The sequence below is a fragment of the Xyrauchen texanus genome, chromosome 46 (genome assembly GCF_025860055.1).
Source record: "Xyrauchen texanus isolate HMW12.3.18 chromosome 46, RBS_HiC_50CHRs, whole genome shotgun sequence".
In the NCBI taxonomy this organism is placed as follows: domain Eukaryota; kingdom Metazoa; phylum Chordata; class Actinopteri; order Cypriniformes; family Catostomidae; genus Xyrauchen; species Xyrauchen texanus.
Genome location: NC_068321.1, coordinates 17,545,480 through 17,571,738, shown reverse-complemented (window position 1 = coordinate 17,571,738; position 26,259 = coordinate 17,545,480). Strand labels below are relative to the sequence as shown.

The 26,259-nt window shown below is 36.9% G+C and overlaps 1 protein-coding gene across 1 annotated transcript in view; it reads left to right on the top strand.

Annotated features, from left to right (window-relative positions):
• kiaa1549la (KIAA1549-like a) overlaps positions 1–26,259 on the top strand; it is a 74,668-nt gene that overhangs the window by 18,723 nt on the left and 29,686 nt on the right. Inside the window, 6 exon segments of the mRNA XM_052120234.1 lie at positions 11,052–11,402; positions 12,914–13,519; positions 15,210–15,325; positions 21,956–22,178; positions 25,802–25,935; positions 26,060–26,228. Coding sequence (XP_051976194.1) covers positions 11,052–11,402; positions 12,914–13,519; positions 15,210–15,325; positions 21,956–22,178; positions 25,802–25,935; positions 26,060–26,228 — 1,599 coding nt within the window.

Below are 26,259 nucleotides of genomic sequence, written 5' to 3'. Positions count from 1 at the left end.
ACAAAAAGAGGGTTTTGAAGAATTGTACTGGCCACTCTTTTCCATATAATGACAAATAATGGAAGCAAAGCTTCGGAAAAATCCATAAAAATATAACAAACTTAGTCCATACAACTTGTATGCTTTATTCCAAGTGTTCTGTAGTCATATGATAGCTTTGTATGAAGAAAGACCAAAATGTACATTGTTATTCACTGAAAATCGTCCCTTCTGCTGTACCACTATTTCTTTTTATTTGAATATTCTCATTGAACGGCTTAAACTTGGTATGAAAAATGGGACCTGACAGTATGTATTGCATAATATCATTATGTTCAGTATTTCTTATACAGCTACTGAATAATTTATTGGAATATAACAGCTCTCTTATTTGTCACTTGCATTCTATCAGGACATCTGCTATGACACAAGCCAGTCATTTTCAGGTCACGTGTACCAAGCTAATACTGTTAGATCCAACCATATGATGCCAACCGGCTTCCTAAATGGTTGCCTTCTCCTTTTGCCAGAACAAATATGTTTTATTTAATCTTTTTGTGTTAATGGATGGGCAGATTATGGTATCCATTATCCATGCCATAATCCAAAGAGCTATCTACAGATTTTGTTCCATTTTACTTACTCATTTTTATCTATTTTTGCTAAGAACAAGGGATTGGTGATGACCTCTGTCAGGTTAATACGCCATTCAAGGAAAAGGTAATGAAATTGTGCGACAGCTCACACCTAACAATCACCCCAGGCTTATAAAACAAGGTTTATCATGGGGAGGGGCTAACCCAGTTTGTGGGCAGATAGAAGGGGCATTAGAGGGTCAATAGATGTGAGAAGGCAGAACTGAAGTGCATCTCTTGTATTATGCGTTTGAAAGTCATAAATTAAATTTATTGTTGTTTTGTAGCTTTATTAAGTTTGCCCAGTTTATCTAGATGTATTCATCCTAATTCAAAGCTTCAGACAGGCTCAGCTGTGCCCGTTTCTGTGCCTGATATCTGTCTGTCTTTTGGGTCTGATCAAAAACTGTGTCCCCATTTTACTCAACCATCGACTATACTGTTCATACACAGAACTCATAACTGTGGCCTCATTTGTGGTGTTTGAAATCTTGTCAAAATGTTGTTCCAGCAAACATTCGGGAAAACTGGAGTGCAAACATTCCCAGCTAATTAGACATGTGCATTTGCATAATTTTCACATTATCCACTTGCTTGTGGAATCGCTTACATTAATCAGTTGGTTGTTTTTGTTCTTGTTGATTTAATCGCCGCATTAAATTCCTGTCTTAGTTTTACTTAATTGCAACAGTAACACTTTAAGATAAGGTTCTGTGTATTAATATTAAAGCAAAAAAAGAATTGTTCACTCTAAAATTAAGATTCTGTCATCATTTACTCAGTCTCATGTTGTTCCAAACCCCCTATGTCCTTCTCTTTTCTGCGGATCACATAAGGAGATTTATTTTAGGAGTCATTTAAGTTTAAAGGAACATGAGGGTGAGTAAATGATATCAAAATCTTAATTTTTGGGTGAACTATTTTGAACTAACTTTTAACAAGAACTAACAATGAAAAATAATTTTACAACATTTATTAATCTTGGTTAAGATGAATTTCTACTTATGCTTATACATTTTACAATTAAAAGTTGTATACGTTAAAATTACCTAATGCAATATAAACAATGAGCATTATATTTATATTCCTAATACCTAATGCACAATGGAAAAACAAAGTAACCATAAAAATATGCTTTATTTTTGTAACATCTAAATTAACAATTTCGATTCAAGTTAAAAATATTGTTTAACATGTCTAATTAAACTTGACTACTTTAGGTTACAAAAGCAAAACTCATTTTAAGAGTTTGGTCAAGTAGAAATAGCTCCTTATGTTAACTATTGCACGTTACCAATTTTACAGTTATTATTATTTTTTCTTTAATGTTAACATGTAGATCCTTTTGTGTAAAGTGTTATGATTGCAACCGTTTCCTTCCTACAATAATAAAAGCACTCAGCTTCATATTCACACCTGGATTTTCACACATGACAAGGCTCATTCGACAAGAAAAAGGATATTATAGGTGATTTCTAATTTAAATATGTGTGTGTGTGTGTGTGTACTGTGTGTGTGTGTGTGTATATATATATATATATATATATATATATATATATATATATATATATATATATATAATGAACTTGCATAATGAGCTTTGTCCTTGTTAAACCAAGACCATTACCACATCCAGATTTTACCCCAAAAAAATCCCCTACGGGAAGTGATGCCATGTAAGAGGAAAGGGATTATCTATTTTCATGTCATGTTAACTATGCTTGATCGCTAAAGCCCCATAATATCCGCAATGGAATTTGTGTGCAAAATGCATATTTCAAGGGCTCTCCATTGCTGTCTTTCCCCTGTGGGTTGGCTTGGCTTGAAGATAAGAAATGGTCTAGAAAACTGGGAAAGAGACTGAGGGCCGATTTCACTAAACAGCTGCGCCACTTTTGTGTGCTATATTTCAGTTCAAAAACCTGCATCGTATTAACCACCAATCCATTTTAACCAAAAATAGTGCACACTTTTAGTATTTAAATTAAGTAATTGTCAATCTTTTCTGCTCAAACACGCTCATTATAGATTATGCCTCATTCACAAAACTCAATATATCTTGCTTGCAAATATTAGTGTCGCACTAATACCGCCCATGGTAATCAGATGGTAAATTAACTTTCATTTTAAAGAGATGTTTGTATACATCTTTTATTGATCAAGGCCCCAGTAATTAATCAAATGATGATTAAATTATGGAGAAGAGTGTTATAACCGGGGATATCTCCAGACACGCAGTGTGGTCTAGTACACTTTTGGCATTTTAAAAGAGTTGTCAGCACATGCAAACATGCAGTTGTCAACGGGCGCAATTCCGCTCTTATTTTCAGTGTAACAATTCAGCGGTCTTGCGTAAACATTGAAAAGCCTTTTCAAAGTTCTTTGTCAAAAACACGCAGCACGCCCATGCAAGACACTTGTGGCACAACGGTCAAAGACATCTTGATGCATAAAACGCATTCGGTGGGAATGGCCCCTTAGTGAATTTCCCCTTGCAAGAATGAGATTGAAAGAGAGAGAGAGACAGAGGAAAAGAGTTTGGCTTGAAAAGCAACGTGAGACACTCATTCACTTTTAATGGGGTTTGCAACAACCTGCGTTCATCCTTGAGACCCTCGAGTCAAGTGCATCAAAGGTGTCCTATACGAGCTCCTGAATATTCCAACACATCCTGGGAGGGAATATGTATATCACTTCTAGTCTCTTATGTCAATTCCAGAGCTGTACTTGTTTTAAGTACGTTTTAAAATGATTTACTGGAAAACAATGATATGACACTACTTTATGTTGCAGTATAGAATAGATCATATTTGAATTCTTAAATGCTAGATGTTGTAATATTCTCAGCTGCATCATTACCAAATCTCTACCAGACACTTTTATGTACCATCGCTGGTTTGAAAGAGAGTATGATTAGTCACACACACACTTTTTTTTTTTTTACCAGACTCGAATGCAACTACATGACCTACCCAGAGCCCTGCAAGGAAGTCACATGACCCCTTTTATCCAATCAGGGTCTGCTCAGTGATGCTTACACAGATGTGTGATGGTGTTTGCCTCATCAGTTAGAGAGGCTGGAAGGGTACAGGCTGTTATTTTAATCAGATCTGTGTTTGTATCTTTTTCAATAATTCATGTCATCATCCTTTCAGCTAAACTGAGCCATGGCTTTTATGATTACAGCAGTGACTCACTTTGCAGGATTGTTATATTTAAATGGGTGATTCTCACAGAACCTGTCAAGAACATGTGCAGGGTCATACCTCTAGCCAAAATCAAAAGAAAGAAATAAGAAATGATACTTTAGCTTGCTGAAAGAAAATGAAGCCATTGCGATTTGTTGCATTGTGAGATTATTTGAATGAAGTTAAGCATATTAAATCCCATTCTCGAATTTTTAAATATTATTTAATTTTTTGGGGGGGCATGGGACATGTATTCCTGAGATTAACCCAAACATGTGAATGAATGGATGTATTAAAAAAAGCCTTACCAAGTAAAAGCCTTAGTTTTAACACAATTAACCATGGTGTTACAGTAATATGGTGTTAATATAGTAACCATGTTTAATTTTAGTGGTTACTGTGATTTTACTACAAAATATCATGGTGGTACTATGGTTAATGTTGTAAAACCATGGGTAATTTTTGTAAGGGTTTGTTGTAAAGGTTTGGTTTCAGGGTAGGGGTTGGTGTAGTGTCTGTGGTACTCTAAATAAACACAATAAACACGCTGCAGTGATGCCCTTAAAATGTATGTTAGTATTTAATTAGGGGTGTAAATAGCATCTAACACAATTTGCGCTCTGTGCAAGAAGATGCTTTTTGTTGCTATGCACAGTTAGTGTAAATAGCCTCTGACTGTACTTTATTGGGCCTTTTGACCAATTTTATAGATATGAAAGTGGAAAGAGAACAGGAAATCATGGCAAGAAGAGGCACGAAAGGGATGCAAAATGTTGCAAGCCAAACTCCCAAACTTCCTTGTATCACCCACATGAGCACCATGGCTCAACGTGTTTGAATACGTGCACTAAGTTCAAGGCCATGTCTGTGATACTACCTTTAAATGAAAAATTCGGAGGTTAATGAGTTGAGTATTATGCAAAGCTACTTCATTATTTAAGGTAATGTATATTAACAGTGACTTGTCAATGTGCACTTTGGCCATGTCATGTTGCTTCTAGATGATGGGCTCAGATGCATACAATTCAATTATTCATATAGAAAGATGTAGTGTGCTCGGCTGTGCTTATCCATCCCACTGTTCTCGGCAGGTGTGCCTCGGGATGGCAAATCTAAAAACACTGATAGCCATCAGCGGAAGGATACATTTTAATATACAGCTCAAATCTGCTTGCCACTGCTGTTACCACAGCACCCCCGCCAAGAGCACACTGTTCCCTGTCTCTCAGATTTATCCCCTGCCTCATCTAAAAACAGGCATGGTGTGTGTGGGATGTGTGTGCCCGTCATGCCCCTAATTTTCTTGTTCACAGTGTTTTAAATACACTCAAGGATGTGGGTTGTTGCTTAGTCTAAGGAAGGCCTTAGGTGTTGTTTTATCACCAGCTGTTCATAAATTATAATGCATCTACAGTACTACATCTGCCTTAAGAAAAAGTTGGATAGAATGGATCTACTCTGCTTTTGAAGGCGGTCGCACACCGGACGAGAAGCGCCACTCGGCATCGCGGCTAGGACACGGCACAGGTATCAAACAAGGGACACGTCGATGCGGTTCAGGTTGCAGACAGTAAACACAAAAGTTACCACGTTTTTTCCTTTGTTCAAGAATGAAGAATGCTAAAGTAAATAATCTATGTCCTTTGATAATGATTTGGGTTGAATTTAATGGGAAATATGCAAGTTGCGCTCTGTGAGGCGGCAGAAATTTGAGCAGCCTCCAGAGTCGTATCTGGGCGCCACCGACAGATGACGAATGGCGGCGGCGGTGTGCATACCTTCATTGAAACGGTTGTTTCGAATTTTAGAATGCGCCATATCGTCCACCAGACACTGCTGGTGTGCGACCCCCTTAAGGGTTAGTTCACCCAAAAATGAAAATTTGGTCTCAATTTATTAACCCACATGTTGTGAAACCAAAATATCTCGCTTTCTTCCACAGAACAATAAAACGAGATGTTATGCAGAATGACAGCCTCAGTCACCAGTCACTTGTGTGGAAAAAAGATGCAATCAATATAAATAGTGGCTGAGCCTATCAGTCCCTATCATTCTGCCTAATTTCTCCTTTTGTGTTCCACAGAAGAAAGAGAGTGAGACAGGTTTGGAGTAAGTTAAATAAATAATGACAATTCCATTTGTGTTGTATGTACAAATATCTCAGTCTGATCTGAGACACTCAGGTGTCTGAAGAAGAATTTCCTGGTATAGAATTTGAAGCTAAACAAGAATACCCAGTCCAGTTGTGCTACAGCGTCTCAATTTAGTTTGGCCTTATTCAACCCTTCCCTGCTGGGAGCAATTTGTTGAAACTGGAGTCAATTGTTTCTTTTTTTATGTCCTCGCTGGCAGCTCTGGGTTGTTTAGCTGGGTTGTGTATCCTCAAGCCACTATCATTATATTAAATTTTTGTATCTTAAAAAAGGTACAGTGTGAACCATGTCTTGTATTTGAACAATTTACACAGATTTACTTTTATTAGGATGTGTGGACGGTCAGTAATTATGGTGTTTTGGAAATCAAATGTTTAATTACCATGGTGGTGGTTTTTCATCTCCACATCTAAAAAAAAAGTACCAGCAAGTATCATGATAATACAATATTTTTTGGATATGTACCTTGTAGTACCATTGTCTTCTCTGATGAACCTTAGAGTGCTATGGTAAATGCCATGGTACATATATATGGTAATCATTGTGTACATTAGTATATATGAAAGTACTTTGGTATTACCATTGGATTCCATCAGTGTACCATGTTACCTCCACAGTATTTTTGGTAGGGTCTGCTGTAAATTTATATCCACATTTTCCGAGTTTTTTCCTACACTTAATTGTTTTCTTACAATAATAAAGCACATATCATCAATCAAGCTTTTTCAAACCATGGCATCATATTGCAACATTATACTGATATAAATGTTTACACAACGGAAATATAAGTGACTTGTGTGTGGTCCATGTATGATAATTTTGATACTCAATGAGTCAAAGTGCTCTCTCCTGATGATTGATGGGTGTTTGTTTGGATGGCATCCCATTCCATGCCAAAGCATTTAATCTGCTTCATAGCACATAGAGGCCCTAATCTGCTTTGGCTGTATAATTTAATGATGTCGGTAATATGAAATATGGCACAGGTTCATGTTTTTCTTTATTCTATCAAGATAATGTTCATTTTATAGTGCGCCACAGTTATTTTTAGCTTTCATTTCTATTTAATTTTCAATTTGCTTTTTCAGTTTAGTTTTAGTTTTTCAGAGTTTTTAGTTTTTATTTAGTGTAAGATTTTCGTGTTAAGTGATATAAAATATGTTTAACTTTGTAAAAGCTGTCTAGTGTTATTAGTGTTTACATGCACAAACTTACACAGATTATGCTTAAGCCGTCAGCATGTATAGTCATGTAAACGGCATTCCTTTATCGAGGTAAGTTCATAAACGGTTTAAAATCGGCACATGGTTTAATATCGGCACACATACATTTTTACCCATTATCTTTATTCCGTGTTGCGTGTAAACACCTTTATCGGCATTCCTATTGGATTATTCAATGTGTGCAAGGGACGTATGCATGTCTGTTTACATTTTGATAATAAAAGTAGGGCTAGGTGTTAATATCAATTTTCCCATGCATCGTCATCTTTATTTGAACAATCCCATTATCGATTTTTAAATCAGTGCGGCAACCCCTACAATGCGAGTCAATCACTCGCATATGCGACCACATTTCGCACTACAAAACTACAAATATCCCACTGATCTCCAGTTACATTAATGGACGACAAGGCCTTGGCTTGATTTTCATGCACTTGACGTCACTGATTAGAAATCTCCCATATATAAATTTGATCTATATGATCTCAATGCAAGTGAATCACTTACAACAACAACTTACATTTATATAGCGCTTTTCTCAAACTCAAAGCGCTTTACATAGTATAGGGGGAATCTCCTCAACCACCACCAGTGTGCAGCATCCACCTGGATGATGCAACAGCAGCCATAGTGCACCACTGGTGGAGTGGAGATGTGATGGTAGAGTGATGTGGCCACTGGCCAAGGGTTAAACCCCTACTCTTTACAAGAAAGTGCCCTAGGGATTTTTAATGACCACAGAGAGTCAGGACCTCAGTTAAATCCTATCCGAAAGACAGTGCTTTTTTTTTTTAACAGTATAGTGTCCCCGTCACTATACTAGGGCATTAGGACCCACACAGACCGTAGGGTGAGCACCCCCTGCTGGCCTCCCTAATACCACTTCCAGCAGCAACCTTGGTTTTCCCCAGGAGGTCTCCCATCCAGGCACTACTCACTATAAGACTAAAATTGCGTTTGATTAGCCACTGGCTGTTAAATTTTCAGATTTCTAGAAGTCTAGCACCAAGATCTTTTCACTGCATGTTGAGAGTAATAGTTGGTTTGACTCGTTCCGTGTAAAGCGTGTCCAAAGACGAGATCCACACAATCCATTTGTCATTGATTAATGTCTGTTTAATTTTTATTTTCTTTATTTTCTTTAAGGTCAGTTGTTGATCAGAAACAACATTTAATTCTAATCACACACTGCACGATGTAAAGAAGCTCTTGTTAATCTCAACTGAAACAATTCTGTGGCACTCGCTGAACTCCAGGTATTCTTAAAGGGACAATATATTGTTTTAGAACCTATTCTACAAATCAGTGCAAATACTTGTAAATGGTATATTTACAAGTAATATAATATAATTTATATGTTTTAAAGACATCTGATTTATTTATTGATGTAATACATGGATTTTTTTACATGGATATTTTTAAAAAGCTAAAATGTGACCAAAAAGATGAAACATTATTGATTAAATAAAATTTGTAAAATTTATATTTTCAAAATGTACAAAGTTAGAAGGTCTCCTGTACAATTAAGAGCATTAGCTGGCTGATAATTTCTTTATCTGTAAAAAAACCCAAATCTTTACAATTGAAATATACCCATATCAGAATCTTATCTAATCAAATTCGGAATCTTAATCGATTTGAATTGAGAGCTTGTGAATCAGAATCGAATCAGGAAATCTGTATAAATACCCAGCACTAGTCAAAAGCAGAGAATGATGATTTAAATTTTCATGTAAACTCGTTACATCTAGCCCTACTTTTAAAACGTAAACCAACAGGTACTTCGATTTTCATGTAAACTCGTTTTTCTTGTGCTGTAGGATTTTCTTCAAGAAACTGATTTTTGGTAGTTATCAGCGTATTGGTGTGCATGTAACACAACATTATTATGGCATTTTGATGTGTAATAATGATGGGTTGTAAAGGTTTCAAACTATTTCATATGTTGTGTATCAAAAACAAGATTCAACAAAAGCAGATGGAAACAATGAATAGACCATGTTCGCAGATCTGTCCTGATGGAACGGTATGACTCCATGCTTCAGTTACCCATACTCCCTCGTGGGCTTCAATGGCTTTGGCTTGTTACCCATCAGCCCCCTGCACCACCTGTCCTCATAATGGAGAAGGTCCATGTATTTCTAGCCCACTGATCTCCAGTTACATTAACAGAGGACAAGGCACTGATCCCAGAAAATGTCCTTGATTTTAAGCACTTGACGTCACTGATTAGAAAGCTCCCATATATAGAACACTATTCAGTGGCAATGGGACCCATTTAAGACCAGGCCATGCACTTGAGGACTGTGATGGATAAAGCCTTCTTGGCATGTAGGATGTGTCTTCAAATCAATTAATTCTGCTCTGCCTAGCAGTAGTTTGATTGGCTCAGCTCACTGACTCAAGTCACATGACTGTCTCTGAAACCATTAAGGGGCACGTAAATCTTCTCAGCCTGGCAGTGAGCATTCTTAAGTGTCCAGATCTTTCAATGCTCATTGTCATCTTGTACAGAGGAAGTGCAGTCATTAGGACACTGGGTTGAATATTCACCCAGAGCCCCTTCACACGAGATCTCATCTTCAATCTTGCTGCTTGTTAATAAGGACAATCCCATATGTTCTTACTGTCAGAGCAGGTGGCTATCTGTTGGAAGATAGGAATTCAACATGACCAATTACAGAATCTGCGCATGCATGATTAAAGGGATATTCAACAAAAAATTTAAAAATGATGTCATCATTTGCTCACCCTTATATTATTCCAAACCCACATTACTTTCTTCCATGATGGAACATAATAGGAGATGTGTCCAGGAGAATGACAATCTTAATCACCATTCATTTAATGGAATGAAAGTATTAAAAGAACATTTTCCTTTTGTGTTACACAAAAGAAAGTAAGTCATATGGGTTTGGAACAACATGGGGTTGAGTAAATTATGGCAATTTTCCTTTTAATAATGATCTATCCCTTTAAAGCCATGTAAAGATTTTAACTTAAAATCACACTGTAATAACATTACTTTAGTGGATGGATTTGAATTATTTAGCTTGCTTAAAGTTTCGTTAAGAAATTCACAGTCACTGTTCTCTCGACTGCCATCCGCGACTGTTGGCGAGCCAGTCTGAAATGATTAATATCATGATTAATTGACCTTTACAACCTTTTACTTTATTTTTATCTTGGGGAACATAACATGGACGGAGTCATTCAATATAGTGACTTGTGGACATTAATCATAAATCCTTTATCCAGATGACTAAATTAGAAATGTGCAAGGTTGCTGGTAGCTCTCTCTCGTTTGTCTTTTTTCCTTTTTTCTCTCAAATATCTTGAGATCAATTTAGAACAATGTAATATCATTAATGCTGATGTAAATAACAGTGTGTGTCATAAGCTAATGTATACAAATTTAGCTGTCTCTAATGCCGTCAGGTGTTTCGAATCTAAAACCTGTTTGAAGGTGAAGTGTAAAAAATAGTCTCGCCCTAAACTCATGCCATTGGTTTAGCCAATATTGCAGTGTCGAGGTGGTCATGATGCTCATACAAACAAAATGATTTTTTTCCAAGTATGTTTCCCAAACATTATCCCCCTCTGGCACTGTTCAGCCAAGCAGATAGTCCTGCCTCCAACTGAAATCATAGGTTGAGCAAGTGTTGCTATGTTAGGCTGATTGCGATGTTCAAACAAACAGAGCAATGTTTTGATAGCACTGCAGTGTTTCACATTTCGGGGGAATAATCTATGCATGGGTTACTTAGTTGACTCTTCATATTAAGCTGGGATTTGAGCAAGTATTTTAACAATGAAAAAATTACAATTTGAAAAAATTATATGCACTATGAAATCTCTCTTTTTGGCCTTCAGATGAAGGAAGGCTTGAAGCATCAGGACAAACCCCCAGTCCTTCCAAGGATCCAACTGGAGCCCCAAACACCACAGTCTTTTCATTACGGATGGAAGAGGAAGATTTGTCCTCGCAGTTTCACTCTTTACCAGCAGGGGCAGAGAGCATAAGGGAAGAGCCTGTGTTTGCCTCAGTGCAGACCCTGCAGGTTGCAGAGACACTGCCTGAGGCGCTGGTGCATTCTCTGCCCTCCCCACCTGGCAACAGTGACAATAGCACCAATCAAATGTCCCCTGGGGATCTGGCCACCAGAGTGCCAAAGCCAGTGTTCCCGGCACTCAAAATCAACAGTGTTTTGACCACTAGCTCAGGTAACACTAGGTTATATTGTGTGGAATAAATGTTGTGTACAAAAGCCTTTACAAATCAAGAAGTGACATATTTAAAGGGTTGACATATTCTTTTTAGGAACTTTGCTGACTTGATGTTGTCGTGATCCCTTCCTCACCATTTCTTCTTCATCATCATCACCATTTCCAAGGTCATTTCGTGTTTGTTGTTACCATTTTCATATATTCCTCATCATTACAATTATTTCTTTAAAGTCAACATGAAACAGCATTCACAATCATTTGGCATATGTGACATATTTACAAAATGTTTTGGAGGGACTTGTTTTTATCCATCAGGATTTTATTGGATCGTAAAATGTTAGACTGATATCTTTCCCTGCCCATGTGACCTTATACTGCATTGCGTTTAAAGTCAGATGTGGAATATATATATTTAAAACCTTGGGTCTACGAACATATACAGTAAACATTCCATTAAAGACTTGTGTCTCTGCAGAACAAAAATGGGCCTTTTCCAATCAGTGGGCATTTTCAAACCAGGATGGGTGTTTTTCAACTGCTTTACATGATTTGCCTACTACATTGAGATTCCCTACTTTCATTGGATAGTTGAGAAATCCCAGTTTGAAAATGGCCACAGATTGAGAAACGCCAGTTTTTGTTCCTCAGAAACCTGTATTACTTCCATTGCCCAATGCTCTGAAGATGACAAATAAGGAAAGAAAACTTGACCGAATTGCAGAGGATAAATTATTCTATGCAATGTTGGCAGTATATAACTAATAAAAAAAAAGTAAAAAAAAAAAAAAAAGAGTATATGTTTTACATACATCCTACTGTACTTTTCCAAGTAGGACATTTGAAATTCCGACTTTTCAATTTGAATGGACTGAGTATTAGTAATGTCAGCTGAAAATAAAAGTTGTTTCAGAGATGGAGCAAGTTATTACATTTTGAGTTATTACATACTTCCTACTGTACTTTTCCAAGTCGGAAGTTTGAAATTTCGACTTTTCAAGTTGAATGGAATGCAGATTTTGTGATGTCAGCCGAAAAAGGAAAGTTGTTTCAGAGATGGAGAAAGTTGTTACATTTTGAGTTAATACATACTTCATACTTTTCCAAGTAGGAAGTTTGAAATTCGAACTTTCCGAGTTGATTGGAATGTTGCATTAGTGAGGTCAGCTGAAAAGGATAGTTGTTTGAGATTGAGCAAGTTAATACATTGTGAGTTATTACAATTTAATGAAATATTACGAAGAAAAAGATTTCTTTGTAATGATTTGCACTGATTGTAATGCAATAAGACCAGAAGCATTAAGAAAGTAAATTGTGTCAATTTTAATTTCATGTTGACTTTAAGCCCTGCCTCTGAATAATTCCAAAGGGCCACAACCTTTTTCTCCCACATGTCCCATTCTTCACCATCAGCAAGCATTCATGTATGGCTTCAATCTCACTGTGAACTCCTTGTGTGCTTTAACTCTCTACTCCCGCTGTGCCCTCACTCAAATCTTCTCTTCTTTCAGACGAAACACTTGGTGAATTCCCCAGGAACCCTGATCTCCCCACGGCCCCAGGTTCCCCTTTCACGACTCTTGCAGACATAGACGCATCTATCACTAACAATGTGACAAGTCCAGTTTCCATTTCCACTTTTCCGTTTAATGCCACATCCCCTGAAAGGGCTGAAAATACTTCATCTGACACTTCGACACGCAACAGCTCCCACACTGTGACCAGCGACAGTCTCCAACTCACCACAGTGACCACCACAACTGTCATGCCCTTAACTGTGACATCAATGTCTGTGACTCCACCTACTATAGCCACCGTTGCAAAGGAGGTTGTGACCACCTTGCCGCCCACAACAGCCGCCGAAACCACAACAACCAAGACGGATCCGCCAACGACTACAACCACAACAACCACAGCGACAACAACTATCACCACCACAAAAGTAGCACCAACAACCACAGAAACACCAACAACTACTTTAGCAACAACCACAACAACAACTCCGCCTCAAACCACTTCTGTATCTACCTCTGGAAGCACCACAACTGAACTGAGCACCCCACCCACTGATAGTACTTTGACCTGCAATGTGACCGAACGGTTATGGCTGAAAACAGGTGAGGCCTTAGTTTACTAAATGCGTTGCTTTGGGGACTGTTATTTGCAAAATAGTTAGCTGGACTACTTCGACTGTGTTAATATTCACAATATTACACCAATTAAGCTGTGGTCTTACTAGGCTTTGCCCATGCAAAATTACTTTAAAAGAAACTGCACTGGACAGGATATGATGTCATACTTGAGGGATTTTGCTTTTAATAAATCACAAATAATAAATCATTTTATTTTCAGAATGTTAAAATATACAATTTCCAGCAACAATAAAAACATGCAGCTTTGAAATATGTATTATTTGTATTGAGCCAAGAGTTCAGTGTGACATTTCAGTCTTATATTGGTCGCACAACTTCTCGCCATACGAATTTCCAGGTAAGAGTTCACTTAAGAGTGAATTGGGCACGAAGTGTAGTGTAAATAGCTTATGCATTTCCACATCTAGTGTGGAGAAAAACATATCCTACGACTTTGTCTTTTTATTTAAAAGCTTTTGTAAAGAGCTGATTTTTGAAAGATATCAGTGTTTTGTTGTTCATACATGCCCATTCTTTTAAAGGATAGTTCACCCAAAAATGAAAATTCTCTCATCATTTATTCACCTTTATGCCATCCCAGATAAGTATGACTGTCTTTCTTCTGCTGTGCATAAACAAAGATTTTTAGAAGAATATTTCAGCTCTGAAGGTTTATACAATACAAGTGAATGGTGACCAGACCTTTGACGCTGCTAAAAATTACATAATCACATAAAGGCCACATAAAGTAATCCATAAGACTTGGATCAATATTTATGATCAGAAACGGATTAATATTTAAGTACTTGTTTACTATAAATCTCCGCTTTCAATTTTAAGAATGTGAAAGTGAATGTGGAGATTTGTAGTAAAAAAAAGGACTTAAATATTAAACTGTTTCTCACCCACACTTATATGCTTCTGAAGAAATGGATTTAACCTCTGGAGTATTATGGATTACTTTTATACAACCTTTATGTGATTTTTGGAGCTTTAAAGGTCTGGTCACCATTCACTTGCATAGTAAGGACCAGCAGAGCTGAGATATTATTCTAAAAATCTTCATTTGTGATGGCATGAATGTGAGTAAACGATGGGAGAATTAAAATTTTTGGGTGAACTTTCCCTTTAAGGGCTGGTCACACTAGCCTTTGAGCACGTAATATTTTTGAAGCAGGATATGATGTCACGTGGGAGGGCTTCTGTTTTAAGTAGTAGTTTTTTTAGTAAAGGTAAACCCTTAAACTTAGTTTTTTATTATGGGCTTCTTTTTAGTATTTATCACTGTTTTGTTAAAAATTCTTAATAAGTTAAATAGCTTATAATATTCAGTGTCAAAATATAATTAAATTGTAATTACAAAAAAGTTAACATTTTAACTAGGAAATAAAGATTAAACATTTAAGCATGCATTAAAATTAAATAAAGCCATTTTGAACATTTGAATTATGATCAGCTGATTTGAATAAAACAGAATGAAATAAACAAGGTACTAATGCATATATTTTGAGCTCTTTGTAATCCTACAATGACATCATATGCACTGCAGTGAAACCAACATATGTGCGCTATAAACAGACATGTTTACAGACACGGCCTTCTCCCTTGGGTGCTGGACTGCTTTGAGAAGCTTAGAAAATCAGGATTTTCATTTGTTTTATCCTTCTGTCAACAGTATTGTCCATCCAGATGCGACGGAATCGGCTAGAAACTGGAATGAGACAGAACCTGTCTAAAGGTTTCACCCAGGCCCTGCAGAGAGCGTTCAACAACAGCAGCATCCGTGTTCAGGTTAGCGTTTTTTTGTGTAATGAACCGCAATGTTTTGACATGCATATTAATAAAAACACTTTGACTATGTTTGGAATAGCATGCTACCTTATTTACTGCATCCGGGGAAGTAGACACTTTATACAATTTTTTTTAAATGGTATGTGAAACAATATGCATTATGCTACATTATCACAAGTCCTCACTATGTTTATCACATCCCCTCATTATGTTGCATGTTTAATTTGGCGAGTGGTGTCAAATGAACCATTTTATTTTGGCAATAAAAACAGTATGTTTGGCAGGTCAAAATGAGCACATTATGTTGTGGGATACAGTATTCTGCAAATTTTTGCAGTAGGTAATCCATATGCATAAAGAAAACTTGCATACTTGGCACGCAGTATACATACTAGGGGTGTAACTGTTCAAATTTCTCACGGTCCGATTTGTATTTGGTTTGTATCAGTTTTAGGGTCACGGTTTCGGTATGGTTCGGTATTTGTTATGTTCAGGGAAAAAAAATATTACAACAAAATCCAAAGTAAAAAATATTCTATTTGGTAAAAAACACTTCAAGAGTTTAGACCTCACTACAAATCACCAAGGTTATACTACAGTAACCATAGTTTAAACATTGTATTTGTAGTAAAATCATAGTAACCACATATTTAACATGGTTACTGTCATGGTTACAATACTATAGTAAAGTCAAGGTTACTATATGGAATCTACAGTAAAAACAAAATGGTTAATTGTATCAAAACTATGATTTTTGCCAAGAAAACAATGGTGACAGCAGTCATTATTACTTCAGTTTTGGCTACTACAATATTACTATAGTAAAACCATGGTTACTATATGGCTACTACAGTATTACTACATGAAACCATGGTTAATTCTATCAAAACTATGATTTCTGCCAAGATATCATGGTGACAACAGACTTTGTTATTTCAGTCATGGTTACTACAGTATTACTATAGTAAAACCATGGTTATTTTCGTAAGGGTCCTTAACTAAACATTTTAAGTTAATACCTGCATTATTACGCTAAATGCATCAACATAAAGTGCATTTCAAACTCAACTCAACGTATATTCAACGTTCAGAATCTGTACATCACTATAGAAGAAATAAACGTAATAAATACGAGAATGGATGTCGTAACACGACTCGAGTATTTTAATCATATGTGGAAATCCCATATCTTCATCAAGGGAGTAAGGGCAACATAACTTTGGCTATGAACACCACAGGCTCTTTAGTTCTTGTTTCATGTCTGTCCGAACTAGCACAGAGTGCCCTTCTTAAAGACGGAAGGGATTGTGTCTGTGTTCAGTTTCGGGCTCATCTGTGGCTCTGTGCACACCGCGCATTATATATCCTCGGGTAATATCAGGGTAACTAGCTAATCAAATAGCGATGTATTACCCGTATATGGCACTCCCGTCTATCAACGTCTGCAAACAGTGTCTGTTAAGTAAAAGTTAAGTAAAAGCGGAGGTTACAACTGCACATGTCTATTTGGCACTTTATTTTCTTCGCCAACCTGTATGGTCCAGATGCGTTATTAAACTAGAGATGAACCGTGAAGCAAATGCTTACCGAACCGTTGTTGGGGAACCGTATGGTTCAGTTTTTACCAAGAAACGTTACACCCCTAATACATACTAGATTCTGCTGCAATGGTAATGGAGGTGTGTATTTCATAGCCCTCGTCTCGTTCCACTTGAAATATAACACGGAATGAGGAATGGAAAATAATCATTGTAAACGCAGCAAAAATGTCTTCAATCACAGAGAACACCTTTTTTCCTTTTTTAGCTCTGCTGCTTAAATACATTAACCTCTTTTGTAGCAAAGTGATAAGCACAGTGCTTTGAACACTGTCCACTGGGAATAGAGCTCTTATTACAAATGCATCGTGGGAATTGTAGTTTTTCAAAGGACAATGTAGTGGGCGATTGTGTGGGAAGTGTTTCCTGTATATGTTTAGGATGCAGCTCATTGGTAGGATAGTGTAGAATTTTTTCCATTATTAATTTCCAAGCATTTAGAACAAGTCATCTTATGAAACACTTTGAAGCCTAAAGAGCATTCACTGGCCTGTCTATCAGAACAGCTTGTCCATAAATAGCACTGCGATGTTGCCTGGAGCCTCATATGCTGCAAATATGAAATCAATATCAGTGTAACAACATCAGAGACAATGCATTGATGGGAGCTCTGTCGACTATAAAGACAAAAGAAGATAAATGAGCTATTTAATTGTAATTTGAAAGTAAAAAGGTTGTCATTACCATTTGAATAGAAAAGGTCTGTTTCTATTATGCACAAAACTGAGGGTCAGAGTGAACAAAGATTTATTGGCATGATCGTCATCAGTTACCATATTGCAAAAGCATATGCAGTACTTAAAGTACCATAATAGTCCATACAGTTCTTTTGTTCATGGAAATACAGTGGCAAGAATAAGTATGTGAACCTTTTTTGATTAGCTGGTTTTCTGCATTAATTGGTCATAACATTTGATCTCATCTTCATCAAAGTCACAAAGCACAATGCACATATAGACAAAGCACAATGTGCTTCAGTTAACAACACACAAACAATTATATTCTTTGTCTTTCTTGAACACATCGCATTAAACTTTCACAGTGCTGTGGAAAAAGTAAGTAAACCCTAGGATTTAATAACTGGCCGACCCTCCTTTGGCAGCAATTATCTCAACCAAGCATTTCTGGTAGCTGCACATTAGACCTGCACAATGTTCAGAAGGAATTTTGGACCATTCTTCCTTACAGAACTGCTTCAGCTCAGCCATATTCTTGGGATGTCTGATGTGAACGGCTCTCTTGAGGACATTCCACAGCATCCCTATTGGGTTAAGGTCTTAGCAATGACTAGGCCACTCCAACAGGTGGATTTTCTTTTTTGGAAGCCATTCTGTAGTGGATTTCCTTCAATGTTTAGTGTCATTGTACTGCTGCATTACTCACTGCATGCTTCTACTGAGCTCCAGCTGGCACACAGCAACCCTGACATTATCCTGTAGGACATATTGATAAACTTGGGAATACATTTTTCTCTCAATGATGGCAAGCGGTCCAGGCCCCGAAGCAGCAAAGCAGCCCCAAATCATGATGCTCCCTCCACGGTTAGGATGATGTTTTCATGTTGGTATGCAGTGCCCTTTTTACGTCATATGTAGTGCTGCATGTTCTTCCCAAACAATTAAACCTTAGTTCATCAGTCCACAAAACATTTTCCCAGTAGAGTTGTGGAGTGTCAAGGTGGTCTTTGCCAAACTTTTGGCACTGCCATGGACACGATGGCTGTTTTAATGTTTTCTATATAGTAGACTCATGAACAGAGATGTTTACCAGTTCCGATGGTTCCTTCAAATCTTTAGCTGTCACTCTAGGGTTCATTTTGACCTCATTGAGCATTCTGTGGTGTGCCTTTTGAGCCATCTTGGCTAGCAAACTTACAATTTTTGAGTGCTTTTTATAAGTCAAAGTAGCACTAACCCACACCTCCAATCTTGTTTCATTAATTGGATGCCAGGTTTGCCAGCTGCTGACTCTAATTTCGCATTTTTTGTCGTCTTTAGCCTAGTATTGACTACATTTTCCATAGCACTGTTAAAGTTTAATGGGATGTGTTCAATGAAAACATGAAATATTATAATTGTTTGTGTGTTGTTAGCTTGGGCACATTGTGCTTTGTCTATACTCGTGACTTTAATGTAGATGAGATCACATTTTTTTAGCAATTAATGCAGAAAACCAGCTAATTATAAAGGGTTCACACACTTTTACTTGCTACTATATCAGGAAATATACAAATTATAATAATTTGGAAATTAGTTAAATCTTGAAAAATTAATGGAAACTTTTGTTGTGAATACAAATATATTTAGTTGTTTGTGTTGTGTTATGTGTAGAAATGGCTTTTTGCCAGTGTAATCTCCATAATACTATAAAAATACAATAATTATGATCGCAAACAAATATGGAAAAGGCATGGAAATGCACTGCTCAAAAGTGGGGGACCCCTGAAACATTGCTGGGTAGTAAAGGATTACATGTACTATATATTACATAATCAGATTACAAAAATCAAGTACTTGTATTTAGATTAAATTAAGTCAGAGGTAATCCAAAAATAATCAAAGTAGATCACCTAAAAAATGTATTCCAAAAGATTACATTACTGATTGCAATTTTAGTCATGTAATTTGTAATCAGTACCGGATTTCAATTATGAAATAATCTACCCAGGACTGCCCTAAGTACAGATAATAAATAGAGTATGAGGTAAAAATACAAAATGTAGTCACTTGTCTGAGTAATTAGTCAGCCTTTAGATTAATATATGGTCACAATTGGTGGTGCCTATTTACACAACTGTCTTTTTTAGAGCGATTTCTGTTTATCTGTCTGTTTCTCTCTCTGTGTGTGCTGTTCTCCTCCTGCTCAGCTGTCCATCAGATCAGAGCTTCTGTATCATTACAGGCCTGGAGTTGATCACACGGCATGTGTGGATAAGTGTAAGCAAAGAGAGGGGTTGTCAACCAGCTTGGCTCAATATGATGACATTTATTAGTGTGGGATTTTTATTAAAGTGTGCCTCAAGTGCTTAACTATAAACAAAGTCGGTAAGAGCGTTTGAGCAAATATAGCAGTTTGATAACATTTCAGCTCAGGAATCAGTAATGAAAACATATACGAATTCAGAGAGGCATATAAAAATGGCAACAAAGTAAATAGACTTGTTTACACCATCCTTGAGTGTACTTTAGTCACACCCAACATTTTGATTTGAGGAAAATAGGGGTTTGCTGTTCGCTATTGATGGTGAGTGTGATTTGGATGTTGCATTTTCGCTCTAAAATGACTTTTGATGATTTTTACTTCCGGAAATTTGAGACTGTTAGCGATTTATGATATAATCTGATTGCCAAAAATTATTTTTCAGTGAGACCCTTTCACTGTACTTTTAAAACCATTAAGCTATATTCTAAATGCAGAATGCACCACGTTTTTTTAAATGTCTACATTTATTATAACAATTATTTGTACTGATAAAAAACAGACACAGTTTTTGTATTTGTAATTTGTGTTTAAGTGCCATCCCCCATCAGACATTTTTGCATTATTTTAACTGCGGTCACCTTTCCCCCTACTACTATTAACCTCCAAGACTCAATTCTGGTCCCATGGAAATAAGGAAGTAATCGCATTCACATAAACAATGGTGGGGGTGATTCATAGGTTGCATTTTCACCCTGAAAGGACATTTTTACTCCATTGATGGTTAGGTTTAGGGTTGGGTTAGGGGTTAGAGTTAATAAAATGCGCATTCATTTTGACTGTAAGTTTATGACGCAGCACAACTGAGATGGTCCAAAAGCATCCGTCTGATATGGAGGAGTTGCCCAATCAGACATTTTTGCATTATTTGAACTGTGGTCACCTTTCCCCCTACTACTATGAACCTCCATCTGACATGGAGGAGTTGCCCAATCAGCTGGAGAGAGATACAAAAAGGAGGAGCCAGGGATGCCAGAGAGAGAGAGAGAGAGAGAGAGAGAGACGCACCCAGCAGTGTTTTTTGTGTGCTTTTGTTATGTTTCAGTTCAGTGTTTTATGTTGAATTAAAGTCTTTTTGATTGTTAATCCAGTTCCTGCTTCCTCCTTTCCCAATGAACGAGAGGCTTGTCTGCCACAAAACCCTTATAATAAATCTCGGACAAAATGGATTATGGACTGTAGACCAATTAATGGAAATAGACAATTTATTGCATTCTTTTTTGAAGCCACTTTTTTTTTGTATTGTCTTGTTTAAAGTTTTACAAAATAATTGAATGCATTTTATTTATCTGTATAATAATCTTTGTATTTTATATATATATATATATATATGTGGCAGGGTGGAGGGCGGGGCCGGGTCGTAATCCTACACACCCGGTCCCGTATTAGGCTAATTATGCCTCCGTGAGGGTTAAAGGTCGACTGCAGGGGATTGTGCGGGAGAGAGAGATCGTTTACGGACATGTCCGTCATGTGTGTGTTTGTGTCGTCTTTTAAGTTTATCATTAAAACTATTATTTATATTGAAAAGCCGGTTCTCGCCTCCTCCTTTCCATTGAATACCTTTACAATATATATTAATAATTTAAATATAACTATTTATGATTATTTAATCATTATATATTGAATTATTGTTATTTGAGGGGCATTCTAAGCAAATATTTATGTATGTGATTAATTGTGATTTAATCCGATTAATTAATCGGCATACCATGTAATTCATTCCATAAAATCTTTTTTATCGATTGACAGCCCTATAGTAAAAATACAACTCACAACACTTCCAGCTTTGGCCACTAGGAGGAAGTTATTACAATTTCAGTAAGCACTTTTCCCAAGGTTCCTATTTTTTGTATGTCAACTGTTTGTTTCACCCTGAACTGAGCTTAAAAACAAAATTTGACAAATGGCTAACCTTCAGAGGACTTAAAACAATGCTCCTCTGAGAACTCTTTTTTTTTTTTTTTTGGATTAGAATGAATAATTTGTTTGTGTTTTTGTAATTTACTACATTAATTAAATGTTACATGTCCTACAACTGTAATCTCTCTAGTTGGAAAGAGATATCTGCACCCCTTCTAATGTGACCGTGGGGTATTACGTCACAAGAGGGAAGACCGTGATTATAGCATCTGTTGTGATGGACACCTTAACGTCCTATGGGTTTGACAAGCTATTGGATGACATCAGAGAGTATTTGCCTGTGGTATTGGCCGTCCCCAGTCCAGTGGCCCCCTGGCTGCCCAGCCTCAGCATCCACCTGCAACTCAAAACAGGTGAGAATCTTTCCATCTGATTGTTGGTATGGATTGAAGATTGTCTGATGTCTGACTGGAAATGTTACTCATTTGATTAATAATTTAATAAAATGCAAAATAGAGATCCTTAAAAAATCCTTAGGGTGTCAATTGAGCTTAATTTGTCTTGAACCCGGAATATTCCTTTAACTTTTCAAGTCATTTTTAATTGTATAGCGCTTTTCACAACACACATCGTTTCAAACCAGCTTTACAGAAAATCATGCATTAACAGAAAATTAAACTGTAATATCTATTAAATCTTAGAGTCATCAATGTGTAGTTTGATTAAATACGATTGTAAATTCTGTATAAAAATAAATAATTAAATAATCATTGTATTAATAACACCATTGAGCAAGTTGAAGGCGACTGTAGCAAGGAACACAAAACTGGAGGAAAAAAACCTTTGGAGAAACCAGACTCACTGTGGGTGCTAAACAGCATGAATATAATGCCAATATTACTTAGATCTAAAGATCTAAAGCACAAGAAGATAAATGCAGCCACAATCAGATGATAAGAGCAAGTTATTTGTAACGGATTACTGCAGTCTCTGTACTGTGGTGGGCCTAAATCCTGACTAAAATTGTTCATATATACTTTTTCTCTGTAGAAAGGAGAAACTATCTTTTCTAGTATTTTTAACATAAATAGGAGATTTGAAATCAATCTAATTCTCTAAAATCAAGCTGTGGCTTCTTAATAAGTGATTTGATAACTGTCATTTTAAAGTATCTTGGAATATGTCGTAAGGATAGCGAGAAGTTAATAATATTCTCTAAGATCAAGATGTGGCTTCTTAAGCGATTTGATAACTGTCATTTTAAAGTATCTTGGGATATGTTGAAAGGATAGCGAGGAGTTAATATTAAGAAGAGGTTCTGAGATTACTGGGAATACCTCTTTTAAGAGCTTAGTTGGTATTGGATATAACATACATCTAGCTTTTGATGTTTCAATAAGTTTTGTTAGCTCTTCATGACCTATGACAGCAAAGGATTGAAGTTGCTTGCTACTGTTTTCTGAGGTACTGTGACAGATGATTTCATGATTCCAATTTTGTTTCTGATTATTTAAATGTATCAGTAAAGAAATTATTGAAGTCATTACTATTGTGCTGCGACAGAATATCTGCTTCAGTCGAGGCTTTATTCCTAACAAATTTTGCCACAATACTGAATAAACAGTATGGTTATTTTCTATGACTTTGCTAAAATATGCTGACCTGGCAGCTTTTAGTGCCTGTCTGTAGCTACAGATACTGTCCTTCCATGCACCACAAAATACCTCTAGTTTTGTATTCTTCCACTTGCGCCCCATTTTCCAAGCTGCTCTCTTGAGAGCATGAGTGTGATCATTGTACCATGGTATGGGGCTTTTTTCTTTAATTTTCTTTAATCAAACAGGGGCAACACAGGAGTACTAGAGGAGACTGTATTTATATTTTCTGTTATTACATCAAGTTCTTCTAGACTTTGTGGCTTACTGAGTATATGAGATAGATCTGAAAGAATATTATTGAAGCTATCTTTAGTGGTCGAAAGAATAGTCCTTCCTGAATGATGCCGTTGTGTAGATTGAGTAACATTTGCTGATCGCAGCATAAAAAAAGAGGCAATGATCTGAGATGTCATCGCTCTGTGGCAGAATTTCTATAGTATCAACATCAACTACATATAACAGAATTAAATCTAATGTATGATTATGGCGATGAGTTGGTCCTGTCACATTTTGTCTGACTCCAAGAGAGTTGAGAATATCGATAAATACTAATCCCAATGTGTCATTTTCATTATTTATATGAATGTTTAAGTCACCATCAATTAAATCTCTATCCACAGTAGCTACTAGATCTGATAGAAAATTTGCAAATTCACCATGGAAATCAGAATATGGCCCAGGTGATCTATATACTGTAGCAAGGGCAAAAGACAACAGAGATTTGTTATTTGTATCTGATGGTGTCACATTAAGCATTATTAGTGCAAAAGACTTAAAACTTATATCCTGTCCTGTGAGTAACACCAAAAACCTCATTGTAAATTGTAGCAACACCTCGTCCTTGACCCTTCAGACGAGGCTCATGTTTATAACAATAACCTGGGGGAGTAGATTCATTAAAACTTGAAAGAGATCTAATGTTTAGTAGCCCTACCTTTTATATGATGTTTATCTTATTTAAAATTTGTACCTTAATACATTTTTCTCAAAATTATTTAGTTAAAGTTTTGTGTTTGGTAATTCGGGGAACAGACACAATCTCTATATGAGACGTTCGGATTAGCCAGTTTGTCTGCTTCCTGACCTGGGCCCCAGTTAGTCATAATACTTTCACTTGGCCATGAGGACACACGGCTGATTCTGAATCAGGATAATCAGCCGGGAGGGGGATAAAGATGAGTCAGAGGCGCCAGTTCGAAGAGAGAGAGAGAGAGAGAGACGCATGTGGCCACGCTGCATGTGTGTCTGTTTGTTTATGTTTTATGTTGTTTTAAGTTCATTTATATCATTAAATTTACGTTTATTGTTCAGCCAGTTCCCACCTCCTCCTTGCCCTGTTACAAAGCCAAATTACTAGAGAGGAGAGTGGCATCTTACCTGGAGGGATTTATTCCATCTCTCTTTAGCAGGTCAGGTTTAGCCCAAAAACCCTTAACCCTAAGCTATCCTCTGGACACCACTCAGACATCCAGCTATTCAGTGACACTAATCTACTATAAACCTTGTCACCACGACGAGCAGCCAGTGGGCCAGACCATATTTCCACTTTCCTTACAATAGAATCTGCTATAACCAGGGCGCTTTTAACATGATTCTCAGTGGGTGCATCACAGAGTGGGGAGAATCGATTGGAAACCCTAACAGGAACGGGAGAGTGGTGTCGCTTTGCTGAGCGAGTATGCTGTCGAGACGTCACCCAAATGCCCTGCTGCAGGGGCTCTACAACTGGAACAAAAGTGTGTGTGTTGCTCACTGTTCTCCCGCATAAGAAACAGTATCTACCAGCTTTTCTTTCTCACTGACCTCCACTAGCGTTCGGATGCGTGTTTGTAACTCATTAATCTTGTTTATACAAAGTCATATTTTCTTTGCACTGAAGCACACAAGATGCGTTTTGTAACTTTCTCAAATCATGCTGGATAACAAGGAGGTTTTGCACAAACTTGTGGAGTCAATGCTAGCTCGAGTGCATGATATCACTAAAGCATACCATATTTGGGACATACTATATACTAATGTTAATGTTAAATTTTAAGCTCTTTCCTTTTCACTCGAATGCTTATGCTGATTATATCATTTGTAATTAAAAATTTTTATTAAATTAGAAAAATGCAAAATAGAAGCATTCTCAAAAGTGGACTGATCTTTGAGCTTGTATTCAGTTTTATGCTTGAGCCCCTGTGTTACAGACAGCAAGTTAAATCTGATTACCCTTTTTCATATAACATGAACGTCAACTCAACCAGTCTTAATCCATTAAGTACTAAAACCCTTTATTGTTTGTTAAATTGCATCTTTCTCAGCTAGAACATGACTTAAAATACAGCTAACATCTGAAATCTCTTTTTTGTTTAACAGTAGACTTTTTTCCTACACAGTTCTTAGGTTTGTCGGGCCGACAGATAACATCAAGTCTTGTGGTTTCATCCAAATGATGGAGCAGCGGTTGGAAAATGTGTTTGCTGAGGCGCTGGAAAAAGTCGAGGACTTTTATGGGGCTCTTTCAGTTGAGGTAGTTTTTCAATTGAACTTGAAAACAAAGTTTAATAAATGACACCTTCAGAGGACTGATAACACATCCCTCAGAGAACTTATTTTTGTATTTGTATTTATATTTTGTTTGTGTTTTTTGACAGATTCTGAATACATATCAAACAGGGAATTCTTTGGCAGTGACTCTGGTGTATGTAGTGTGGAATGGTAGCACTCCATTGAGTGGTACTGTGTCCAGCGGTCTGCTTAACCAGTTGACTGCCGAGCTCGTGGGCTACTTTTTATTCTTCCCCCCTCTGATCATTGCAGAGCGTAAGTTCCAGTTCATGTTTACTGCTTGATG